The sequence below is a fragment of the Girardinichthys multiradiatus genome, chromosome 20 (assembly GCF_021462225.1).
Source record: "Girardinichthys multiradiatus isolate DD_20200921_A chromosome 20, DD_fGirMul_XY1, whole genome shotgun sequence".
In the NCBI taxonomy this organism is placed as follows: Eukaryota; Metazoa; Chordata; class Actinopteri; order Cyprinodontiformes; family Goodeidae; genus Girardinichthys; species Girardinichthys multiradiatus.
The window spans coordinates 24,137,789-24,151,436 of record NC_061812.1 but is presented as its reverse complement, the minus strand read 5'-3'; the positions used below and the strand labels follow the sequence as shown (position 1 = coordinate 24,151,436).

General features: G+C 38.3%; 1 protein-coding gene across 1 annotated transcript in view; it reads right to left on the bottom strand.

Moving 5' to 3' along the window:
* The window catches only part of LOC124856368 (receptor-type tyrosine-protein phosphatase gamma-like), a 176,313-nt gene that overhangs the window by 35,512 nt on the left and 127,153 nt on the right, over positions 1-13,648 (bottom strand). Inside the window, exons 6-7 of the mRNA XM_047346722.1 lie at positions 5,458-5,524; positions 1,311-1,468 (exon numbers count right to left, since the gene is read on the bottom strand). Of these exons, the coding sequence (XP_047202678.1) occupies positions 1,311-1,468; positions 5,458-5,524 (225 nt within the window). The remainder of the gene's footprint in view (positions 1-1,310; positions 1,469-5,457; positions 5,525-13,648) is intronic.

Here is a 13,648-nt window from a genome sequence, read left to right as displayed (position 1 = left end):
ATTCCAGTGAGCAAAATCCACAAGTGGAAAGAACATCATTTCACCATCATTTCGCAAAATTTCTGTCAGGAGTAGAAAAAATAATCAGAAGAGTTGTCGAGAAGTCAAAGACGAGTCCCTCATAGCTTCAAAAACACACAAGATACGGTAATTTAAAGAAAACATCAATAATAGCCTCTCTTCACACATCACTGTGCAATATTCCACTGTTGAAAGAAAAACATGTTTAACATTTGCAGCAGAACACAGCTGCTGCTGCAAGCATTTTAAGGAAATTATTTTTGTAGCAGCTAATTAGCAAACAAACCTATGATCCAACACTAGGCTAACTGGTCTCACTGGTGTGCCTAACATTTCAGTTAGGTGCACTTTAGGTGGACCCAAACTTATAAGTAAACATGTAGGGGCACAGGTGGCAGTATTGAAATTTTCAAGGTAAAAACTGCATTAAATGCATTGCATTTGAATGCAGCCAGGATTTTCAGACTAGGTTGCAGCAAAAAAAGGGTTGATACAGCTGTGCAGCATGTCTAAGACTGAGATAAGACAAAGACTTTGATAATCTCTTCACATATTTAAAGGAAGACAATGATCCCAAAAATACAGCCCCGGAAACTCTCACATGGTTTCAGAAAAGAAAATAAAGCAGCTGGAATGGTCCAGTCAGTCACTCCACTTGAATCCAAATGTAAATCAATAGAAAAGAACTGAAGATCAATGCAAAGTGGCTTAAAATACCTTCAGAATTTATTGAAAGAATGGGTCAAAATCACACAAGAGCAAGGCATGTGACTAGTTTCTCTATACAGGAGATAATTTAAATCTGGCATTTAGGACAGAGGATTTTTATGTGCAGTAAGGGTTAAAATTATTTTAATAACTTGATTTATAGACATGTTTATTTTGATTTCTTTGTATGTGTGGATTACTTTGGTTATTAACAACACCTGCTGCAAATTTCATGTACATAGTCCATTAGAAATATATTTACAAAGGAAAACCTTGACGTGTGCAATAATTATTATCCCTGCTATATACGTAAGTGTAGGTGCTGTCAAATTCCAGTAATTGGCTCAGCCCTCTTGTTTAATCATGCGCTGCATAGGCAGTCATGGTTTCATATGCAAAGGAAGTGGAGAGGAACGTGCAAAGAGACTAAGGAGGTGAGGCACATGAGGGAAAATTGCTTGTGCGTTCACACTGGTGGACTGCAACCGATCCACAAATGGGATCTTAGTGTGTGCGGTAAAAACAGCAGTCTATGTGTGTGTCTGTGTGCATGTGTGTGTGTGTGTGTGGACAATACACACCTGTGAGTGGGACAGATACACAGGCCTGGAGAAGATGATCCACTCCACTACTTTGCTGCAGGGCGGAGTGGTCAAAGAGCCGGTGTATCGGTAATAACTGTCAACCGATGATGGCAGCAGATCCCTCAAGATGAATGACCTGAGGTTGGTCTCCTTTTCTGGGTGAGGTATGGGATTAAAATTTGTTAGTACACAGATCTTTAAAGCTTGGTGTTTTGTGCATGGCTCCATTTCACCCTCCTTGTGGCGTTTTTACAGCTTTCCTGAAACCTCCTCTCATGGAAGGGCAGTAGTTAAAAGCCTCAGTACTTGTTATCATCCCAGCCAGATCTTTGTAGTGAGATGGGCTGAGAGAAGAGCAAAAGCAGGGGAGTCTGATAAGATGGCCAGCCCTGACAGCTGATCTGTGGCTGGGTGGCAGCGTGCGCTGCTCCATGTAACAACTGTGGCTAGGCCACAGGGATTAAGACAGATCATTATGATTAGCAGATTTGTTCTATTGTGTGATTAAAACCTGGCAAAGCTGGGCAGAAAAAATACAAACAAATGAGAAAAAAAAACCTCTAGAGGAAGATGGCTTTATCTCCTGCAAATATGCTCTGTGGTCGGGTTGTTTTTTCCTAGAATTATGATGAGAGGAGCATAAATAAAGCTGTATTTACGTCAAATCCAATCTTTCACTGCCTATAGCCTTATCTTTAAAGAAACAGAGGTTCAGGGTGTGGTTTGCATTCAAACAACAGAGGCACGGGAAGCCTTGCCCCTATGCCTCATCTGTTCTCTGAGTCAAACTCAGTATGCACGGCCTTTCTTCTCCCTGTCTTCAGACAGCGTACGTGCGCTATCGCTCCTGGGCCGCCGAGATGCTGATGGATGGATGACTGTGGGATAACGAGCTAGTGGAAAAGCAACCAACCTAACAGGGGAGAAGGCAAAAAGCATTTAGCAGCTAGCAGGAAGGGAGTCCAAAAAGCTGCAACATCCATGCCAAGCTCTTTGTCAGCTGGGGGAATGGGATTCTGTGGTGCTAGAACAAACATCTGTGTATATGCACAGCACAGAATCCTGCCAGGCAGGCTTTGGCTCAAGAGATGGAGCAGGTTGTCGACCAATTTTCAGGGCTCAGTCCCTGACCCTTGCATAAAGCAGAATATCCCTGAACAGGACAGTGAACCAAAAGATGCTCCTAAAGGCACAAGCCCTTCACAGATGGACAGTTATTGTATATCTGTGAATGGATAAATGTCAGACAATATAAAGTGCTTTCAATGATGTCAGACAGAAAATATAGCATTAAAGTTCAAGATAATTTCAAGATAATATCAAGATAATTTCCTTTTTTGAAGTTGACATAGATTTATAAACTAACTGATGTGTTTAATAAGTTATTTTCCTGAAGCTACAGAGCAAGCACGGGCCGGTTGCCGGCATTAATGTATTAAGGGCCTGTACATTCTCCACAAGAACAGAGAAATGTGTTATTTTACTTGAGGCTACAAGAACAAAGACACGTCTTTCTAGCCAGGACATTTCATACTTTACACAAACTCAAGTGCACAACTCCAAAGAGGGCTTCATAGGTTCTTCCATAGGTCCGTGCCATTCAACAGGCTTAAAGGCTGGCTACTACCCTTTCTTATTGCTAAAAGGAAATAGACCTTCTGCAGTTTGGAAATATTTCAGAATCACAAAGAACACAAACAGCCATGGTGTGAAAACTAACTATCTGTTTATTGCAGACCTATGATCTGGGAGGGGCTTAAGAGAGTGGCCAACACCTCTTTTCGTAAGGCAACGCTGTTTTAAACTGCAGTTGGCAAGCTAAGCGCGGCGTATCTGTTAAGCTGCTGAATGTAGGCTCTACCCAAGCAGATGTACCAGTGAATATCACTGAAAACTGATCATTTAATTTACTGGCTCTTTGCTTAAGGTTATATATTAGAATCAAAATGATAAAATAAATGCTGTAACATATAATATGTTGTGTCATTTCAGCAGCAGTATGACTAATAGCTATTTTGTTGTTTAAAATAAAGGCAGTTAGACTATGTCAGACGTTTTGCAACACTTTTGTGTTAACAACACTATGGCATTTTCACTAAAAGTGATCAGAATCATGTACCGGCCCATGCCTATTACAAAACAAAAGAAAAGAGGGGCTTCAACACCTCAGTGAACCAAAATTGCAACAGAAATAGTATCCCAGTCGATGGCAGACTAATCAGTGAACAGTCAGTTTTCTTTATTGCATTTGCTTCAATTTTAAGTGACCTATTTTATTTTCCTGGGGCTAGAATGTGTGCTGGTAGCCTGAGAGGCTTTTCTCTAACATATTTTTTGTCTTTATCAAGCACCAAACATGTTTCTGTAAGTCCAACACCAAACATCCATCTCCTTTCAAATTTTAATCAGAATCCACCAAGTGAAACAGGTCATGAGGGTGGACAAATTGCATCATGCTTCCAAACGTATAGCTCCTTGCAAGTGTATAGTAAGGCTTGCAAAATCCCCGTCGCCATCAGGTTTTAAAAGGAGCCGAACACTGAGCCTCAATCTGCAGTAAATATGCATACAGTGATTTCAGCCCAGCAGCAGAAACTTTATGGAATGAGCAATGTCATTAAGACTCATGCCACAGCACATAACAAAGAACATTAATAGTTAAAGCGGGTATGAGGCTTTGCAGCAGCCACAGTCCATGAGAGGATATATAAGACAGAAACTGGGGGGTTTCTAAATGAGGTTCAGATGTAATTAATATTTCTGTGTTCATGAGTGAAACTCTGCGGAGGTCTCCTCCTGCAGAGGTTTCCTACCAAGGGATAGGCAGCATCTTGAAACTTTATTCTGCTTTTAAAGTTACACTCTACTAGATTTGTTTGTTTTTTTGTGGTAAGACTAATTTAGTGTCTATCTATATATCTATCTATAGATATATATATATATATATATATATATATACCATAAATCCCAGATTATAAGCTGCTACTTTGTTCACACACTTTGAACACTGCGGCCTATACAACGGTGTGGCTAATGCATGTTTTTTTTCATGCCACCAAAAACATTTTGCCTGGTAACAGTAGACCAATCAAATTGATGAGTAGTTCAAAGAAGTCCAATGAACTTGTGCAATAAATCAAGAGCACTTTCACAATTAAATTACCGGTATTGTAAATCAGACATTTATATTCAACCTCATCAACATGGAAAATCACCAACGGGTTTCGAAAGGCTGGACTGCTGCGTTATTAAGGGGACCGGATGCGCTCAAGTGAGAGCGTCAACGAAGAGGTTGAAGTGAGTGACGAGATCCTGAGGCTGTTCAATTCAACACTGAAGAACAGGACTTTAATGGTTTCAGTGCGCAGGAAGAAGATGAAGAAGGTGATCAATGACTTTTGACCTCTTAGGCTGCAGTATTGGAGTGTTGTTCGTGCACTTTTCAGTAAAAAAGCATTAGCAACAAAATTTGTGTTACTGATAACGTACGTATATTTAAAGGTAGTCGTGTTAGCCACTGTTCGAAAAAAAGCATTTGCAACATGCATTTGTTTATATTACCATACGGATTAAGTTAAAAGTTAAAAATTCCTCATGTGTAATATCTTTCTGTTTAAATCATATTGCAACGTGGAACACCCGCGGCTTAACATCCGGTGTGGCCTGTACAAGTACAAAATTGGTTTTCTTTCTAAAATTAAAGCATGCGGCTTTTAATCAGGTGCGCTCTGTAGTCTGGAATTTACGGTATATATATATATGTGTGTGTGTAATGTGGAAAATTATGTTTAAGTAGCTGATTCCAAGAACATCAATTTTAGCTTTCTGCGAGCATGTCGGAATCCGTATTGCTAGAGAAATGTACCTCTTGGATCAGCCGCTGTCAAGTACGAAGCAATGTCAAAGGGATTTTGTAAAGGTCGATTGCTTTTTGAAAATCCCACACAAATTTAATTCCAACTGTAATGCTTTGTGATAAGGAGATTTGGATATGAGGCATGACAACATATAAAAAAATAAATACAAATATTTCAGAGAAGCAAAGCACAACAATCCTTTCTCTACATATTAATCTACCTTCACGGAAACACTGATGTTTTTACATGAAGCAAACTTTGCATGAGGTTGCTTTTTCATTACTTACCATGGTGCACCACTCCTTTCAATCCCTGGATGATTGGGTCCACAGCTGGGTTGTCTTTTTGTCCAAGCTGCAGAAAATGTCCAAAGACAAAAGGGGATTATGAAAAAGGATTAAGAGAATTGTATAGTAATTTAAACAAAGAACTAAAATGACAATCAAAATACAGGGAGAAGGCATAAAAGCAACATATAAAATGTATTATAACCCGTAATACCATCTACTTCCTGTGTTGTATGTATATTGTGCCTGTAATACATTTTGGGTGAGATTGGTTTATTAAAGAGTTGCTATTGCAAAATAAAATCTGTCTTAAAGCATTATTTTTTTAATCGCTGTAAGATGTTCTTATAATGGTACATAATAAAGAACTGTATTTTTATTTGCATGTATAAATATTGAGGTCCTAAGCATGGGTGCAACTGGTTTCTGTTTGCAGAATGATGTAATCCAACCACCAAACCTGTCAACCAATGAATTGCTACAGCTTGGAGGCAGTGCCTGGAGTCTCGCTTCAAGACAGCTGCATTTACTCTATGATGATGATCTCTGTACAGTTTTACGTCACAAGAGAAAGCCATATTTCTGGCTTTTAATCATTTTACAAAAGTTTTTGGTACACGGTTCCATTTTCCCAGCACAGTAACAGCTGCTTATTTGTCATTTTATGGCCAAACTCCATAGATCAAAATTCTTTATCACATTTATCAACAGATGAGGTGAGATGGAAGTTGGGTGAATGCATTATTAGAATTTACAGATTATTTTTTTAAACAACAAACTTTGCACATTATCATTTTTCTACAATACACACCAATCAAGCATAACAATATGATCACCTGATTTATAATGTCTTGTTTTGTTTTCTGTCTGTATGAATAGCTCTGACCAGTCGAGACACTGACTCCATTAGACCATTCTATATGTGTTGCGGTATCTGGAGGAGAGATATTAGCAGTCCTGTAAGTTACAAAGTAGGGCCTCCATGCATCGTACTAGTTTGTCCAGTACATTCAACAGGTGCTCAGCTAGATTGAGATCTGACAAGTGTAATCTGCAAACCCATGAATTATGTATTACTGTTTTCCCTTATGTTTACATCAGACCGTTATTCTGACTGGGATCTTAGAAATGTTGTGCTTCTCAAACTTTCCTGAGCCATGTTTTGCTTTTATTCTGCTGAAAAAGGCCACAGCTTTCAGGGAATATTGCTTCCATTAAAAAGGTGTACATGGTCTGCAACAATACAGGTAGAGGGTATGTGTGTAAGTAACATCCACAGGGATAACAGGGTCTACGGTTTACCAACAGAACACTGCCCAAAGCATCCCGCTGCTTCTGCCAGCTTGCATGCTTCGCATAGTGCATCCTGGTGTCATGTGTTCCCCAGCAACGGAACATCCACGAACCAGAACATTTATGTGATGATAAAGAAAATGGCCTTCTTCCATTCCACTGTGGTCCAGATGAAATGTTCATGTGCCCGTTGCTGTCACTAACCACTCCAGAATGGTAACTCCTCATTGGAGCTGCAGTTTTGGGGAAGCACTGACTCAAATGTCTAGCTATCACAATTTAGCCCTTCTTAAACTGGCTCAGATCTTTACACTCCCCCATTTTTCCTGCTTCTAACACATTAACTTTGTCAAAAAAAACTTGCTGCCTAATGTATCCTCCACACGAACAGGTGCAATGATGAAGCGATAATCAGTGTTCACAATATGATCTAACCAACTGATCATTAGTCATTTGCTTTTGCTGCAAATATAATAATTTTAACTACCATACAGCCTAGCTACAAATTATGCATTTATTTCTTGTTTCTTTAAAATGACTGGGAAACTGTGCTGCGTCATCTGCTGTTAGTGTGTGGTTTTTGACAACAGCATCTGAAACTGGAGTTTGCGATGGTAACAGACTGTAGTGGGTCTCCTCGCAGTGAGAAGTGTAAGTTTTGCAAACAGCAGCAGCCGTGCAGGCAGGCAGTCTGTCCAGACCATAAGTGTTTGGACAGTTACACAATTTTTGTACTTCAGATGATGTGCCTCAGCATATTCAGCCCAAAATGCATAATGGATACAAAATTAGCATGCAAGACTCGGATTAGCTTTACAGAAGTATCAAAATGACTTAGTAAGAGATCTAGCTCTTAACACACTACTTAAAATGCAAGTGTAATAATTCATATTTATGTAATATTTAAAGCGAGAACATTGATGTGTCGTGCGTCTGCTTTCCAAGTTTATCAGAGTTTCACTTTTTCTAATGAAGGCAGTTCACATTCTCAGATGTTCTCTGCCAGCGTGATTTATTAGGTGGTATTTTGTGAGGAACCATTGCAGTGATGTAAAATTTACAGGTTAAGCAAGTGCAAAACATGCTTGCCCAGGTGTGAGATAGCAATAGAGCTACAGAAGATTTCATGATGTAACAAAGCCCAAAATGAAGAAATAATGAAAATAGGAGCACAATATGTGTCTGCCGAAGCACAAGTTGTTCCAGCTGCAGTGCTATAAAAAGTCTTTGTTTTACATTGGAACTGCAGTGTCTATATTTAAAAAAAAAATCCATAATATCTTTATTTATTTTTTTACATATTTACTTGTTGTTTCAAACTGACATATTGCCTGTGTATGTCGTTGGACTAAAAATCTATATTTCTACACGAAATACATAGAAGTACACCTCTACCTTAAGGAAATTATGATAAACATCTAGATCCACATTTGTTTCACATTGCAATCACTAATTTAAATGTATTTAATTTTGATTTTATATGATGGATCAACACAAAATAGTGTATGATCAGGAAATTATACATGGTTTTACCCAAACAAATCTGTGTGGAGTGCATTGATTTTCAGCCCCCTTTATTCAAATATTCAAAAACAAGCAGAATTAGGTTATAAAACAATATCCAAATCTCTGAACAGCCCACAGAGAAATATTCTATTATTAATCTGAAAAATGGAAACCTAGCAATATATTTGGCTCTTAAAATGACAGGTTGGTTGAGGAGAGCAAAAGTCAGAAAAACCTGGCAAAAAGCCCATGGTAACTCTGGAGGAGCTGCAAAGATCCACAGCTTAATCTATTGACAGGATAATCATGAGTTGTGTACTCCACAAATCTGGCCTTGTGGAAAGCCTACGTTGAAAGTACATTGTAGGTTTTTTACGAGCCATGGAGGGGACACCAAATACACTGAAAGAGGTCGTCGGTCTAAATGCGAAACATTATAGTTGTAGAAGACTAACAACACATCAGCCAGAGAATGTCCTCTCCACTGTGACACCATGGTGGTGGCTTCAAGCTGTAGGGATGCTTTTCTTCAGCAAAAACAGGGAAGCTGGTCCCAGTTGATGGGAAGGTGGATGGAGCTAAATACAGGGAAAAAAACTGGAAAAGACTTAAGATTCCTGATGGTTGACCCAAAGGTTCACCTTCCGGCAGGACAACAACCCTAAATATACAGCCATAGCCACTATGAAATGGTTTAGATCAAAGCATTCATGAGTTATAATAGTCTGGACTAATTCAAAACCTGGCAAGACTTGGCCTCAGCCAACCTGACAGAACATGAGCTATTTTGCAAACGAATTGGCGAAAATGTCATTGATTTGCAAAGCTGGTAGACGCATACCCTAAAAGGCTTGCAGCTCTAGTTGTAACAAAAGGTGATTCTACAAAATGTAGACTCTGTGGGGGGCTGATGCGAACAAAAATCAACTTCAAAGATTCTTATTTGAAAAACAAAAGTAAAAAGAAAACATTGTATAGTTTTTATCTACTTTACATGAACTACTTTGAGTTAATCTATAGCAAAACATCCCAAATAAAAAACACTGAAGTTTGTGGTTGCAATCATGACAAAATGTGAAAACATTTAAGAGGTATAAATACTGCTGAAAGGAACCGTAAACCCCAAGTTAGAGAACAATACTCATCAAACCACATTAACATCTCCATCAGGGTTTAGCTCCACCACTGGTGTGGTTCACCCACCCTCTGGAGCAGTGAACTGAAGGGGAACACTGTGTATAACCGCTCTCACACATGCACCACACATCCCTTAATATAACAGCAACTGAACGTGTCAGCGTCACGCATGAATTCCCACACTTCTGAATATTTTGTGAAATTCTGCAGTAGAAACGTGACTAGTTCGGAGCTAGTAACACTTATCGCTTTCAACTTAACAGGAGCCTGAGCTGCAACACTAACAGACTTACATGCAGAGCGGTGACTGTTTGATCTGATTTCTGATCGGCAGTTCAGAAGAATCTGACAGATGAGTTATTAAATAATGAAAAAGCATTGCTATCCACACTGTCCTCTCCTATTGGTTAACCTAGAATAATTAGCAGCAGCTAAAACATGTAGATAAAAAATACTTATGTATTTTAGCTTTTTCATCCACAGCAGGATGCTTTACAAAACCACAATTTGCTTGCAATTCTCAAATGAACATTTATGGTGAATAATGAAGTGAGGATTCTTTTAACATGGTACATATTCTGGGATAAATAACAAACATTTAGTAGATGGATAGGTCTTTCACCTTCCACAGGAAATGTGTCAGGAATATTAACAGCAAAAACACCAATGTGTAAACAAGCTTAGATTTCCAAAACCTTTCTTGGAAAGGTTTTGGAAATGTTGTTTCCAAAACCTTTCCAAGAATCTCTTTAAATTTTATGAGATAAAAATCTTTTCAGAGCTCTAATTTTCATGCAAACCCTCAGGAAGGTTCCTTTCTGATTTGTTCACCTTACATTTAATTGTTGGGAGTGACTGGCAATTGTCTTTACCCAATAAATATCTCCAATGTCCTACTTAAGAGACAAGACTGGACAAAACAGTGTTGGAACGTGGGGACCAATCCCCCCCACAGTTACACAACATTAATTCAGGTCAGTATGAGGAGAATAATTGTGTGGGACTGAATGCTGAATGTGGATAATATGCACACCTTAGAGGCCTTTAATAGGCCTTTGGGGAGCCCAGCAAGAACTCTCGTCATTGATTAGAAATGGTAAATCAGAGCCAATGTGTGTGTGCCTGCTTAAAAAAAACCCTCACACTGTAAACTGCTATTCAGCAAATTGTGTATGGTGGTGCTAATTGCAGTAAGCAATAGGGTTGTCAGGACCCAGCGGAGGCATTTAGGTCTTCGCACACACGCGGTTCATCACTGTCTGAGAACAGACCTACATTACGAAACACCTGTGCCCCCATTCCAGCCTCCCTCTGCCAGATTTCTGACCCTCACCGGTATACCATTAGGCTGAATGTAGGCATGCATTGATCAGCTGCCAATACTTGTAAAGAAAATGCTAATAGGAATTAGCGTAACACAGAAGAAGGCTCACAAGTTGTGAGTCCTCTTCTAACAGTTCAAACAATCCCAGAGGTGCTTTTACACTTAACAATAATGGGGACCATTCTTACTAATCAAAAGCGGATGGGTCCAGAGTGCCAGGGGGACAATCTGTGGTATCTACTGAACAATTTTTCACACACTAAGTAAACGAATGGCAGCTGAATAGATTGTTTTTTTTTTCTTGGTTACAACCAGAAGATAAAAGATAATTTATTTCACATTTTTATAATTGATTGATCTTAAAGATGTTATTATTTCCGTTATTGAAATAATATGAATAGAACTTCAAGTTCATGCCTTAAAGGGATAGTTTAGAATTTTTTAAATTCTGTTAAAAAGTTATAAGGTGTTAATATCTTATATGCAGCTCTTGGAGTGTTCATTTAGCATAAATCCAGATTAGTTGGAGCCAGAGGCTGAGACCAACGGCTGGTCTCAGAGGAGCCACTAACACAGCAGAGTTCTACCGTCTTAAAACAACTCCAATCACAAAAAAAATCATAGCAGTTTAAGTGAAAGCTATTTTTTTTTATATAAACCTTTAAATTGTTGGGATGTTTTATTGGGCAGGTACTTAAAAAGAAGCTGATGATTATTTTGGTAGGAGGCTGTGCACCACCAGTTACATTCCTGTGTGAAACACGTACTGGGAACAGACTATGTAAAGAATTTCAGGTACTACCAACATTCATATTCAATAAATTGGAATATGCATTCCTATGAGGATTGATTATCAGATTAAAAGTAGTTTATGAAAATAAGAACCTATAAGCAAGTATTAAATATACTTTTCATTAAGGCCACATTTCTGTATTAGAAATAGTTTTTATTGGTCTGATGTAATATTCAAATCTTAGAAGTCATGTTTTCATTAACTGTAAGCAGAAAATCATCTCAATTATTAGAGAGAAATGGAAACATCTGAGTGTGATTCATCTATATTTAAAATTCGTTTCACTTAGTGAAATGAATTACTGAAATTAGTAAAATTTTTAATAATATTCAAATTTAGTAAATTGGTCTGTAATAGAAACGTAATGCTGTTTAAAAAATAAAACCAAAATAAATCCATAAAACAGCATTCACATAAATTCCTATAATAGATTTATTTTACAACCCTTTAAGTTTGCATCAGACGGTTACTCTTTCTAGGATGAAGATTTGAGTCTATGGCTTAGAATCAAGTCACTAAATGTATTAATGGTTTATAACTTGCTTAACAGTGTTCGCTGTAATATAATGATGATAATAATGAACACCGATGTTTCTCATATGAACTCTGCATTAAAGGATTTGTGGTTGTTTAAAAAAAATCTTATTCTCTCACTTTTAAGTTAGCATGATTACAATGACACTTTCTGTTCTGCAAAATAAATCCTTTTCTGAACAAGATTTAATTAAGCTTAAGAATAATGATTTCAATTTATAACCTACAGAAATGCAGCGGTATAAGGGAGGCTAGATGGCATTAAGCTGATGTGTGAATGTTAATATCAGTCATTAGAGACTTAAGAGTTTATTCTTCAGTTTCAAGCTTTTAACAAGTAATAAACCCTATTTATGCAGATACAGGTGTTTTATAAGCCTCAGCATAAGGACATTTGCCATAAGTGCTCCAAGCAACTGGAGGCAGAGCTGTTACAAAGAAGTTTTCCTCAAGAGTGAAGCAATTCCACTGAGAAAACTGAACTGTGGGTAGGAAAATGAACCCTTTATGCATGAGGATGTTTTAACATATTGCATGGTGCTGCTGTGTAGACCACACTTGCACTAGCTGAATGCTAATGTCTGCGTGCAGTATTTGGTGAGTTCTTGAAGATGTATATATGTCCCAGATGTGTCTTACGCAGCTTGTTTGCATTCTGAAATTAGCTAATTAGTATGAAGCAAAGGTTAGCACAGTTAACTGAAATGTTAGTAATTTATCCCGAAGGACAAACTGAGTGTGACACACGAGAGGAAATTCTGGAACTTGTAAAAGTTGTTTTAGATTTTTCTGAGCAAGACCATGAATATATGGAATAAAATGTGAATATTCCAGTTTCTGGCAAAAGTATCCATAACCCCTGAAGTTTTTTTACATTTTAACACAATAGTACCCCAAACTTTAATGTAATTTGTTGACATTACATGTGATAGACTAACACAATTAGTGCATGGATTACAGGTCCTTCTCAAAATATTAGCATATTGTGATAAAGTTCATTATTTTCCATAATGTAATGTTGAAAATGTAACATTCATATATTTTAGATTCATTGCACACTAACTGAAATATTTCAGGTCTTTTATTGTCTTAATACGGATGATTTTGGCATACAGCTCATGAAAACCCAAAATTCCTATCTCACAAAATTAGCATATCATTAAAAGGGTCTCTAAACGAGCTATGAACCTAATCATCTGAATCAACGAGTTAACTCTAAACACCTGCAAAAGATTCCTGAGGCCTTTAAAACTCCCAGCCTGGTTCATCACTCAAAACCCCAATCATGGGTAAGACTGCCGACCTGACTGCTGTCCAGAAGGCCACTATTGACACCCTCAAGCAAGAGGGTAAGACACAGAAAGAAATTTCTGAACGAATAGGCTGTTCCCAGAGTGCTGTATCAAGGCACCTCAGTGGGAAGTCTGTGGGAAGGAAAAAGTGTGGCAGAAAACGCTGCACAACGAGAAGAGGTGACCGGACCCTGAGGAAGATTGTGGAGAAGGGCCGATTCCAGACCTTGGGGGACCTGCGGAACCAGTGGACTGAGTCTGGAGTAGAAACATCCAGAGCCACCGTGCACAGGCGTGTGCAGGAAATGGGCT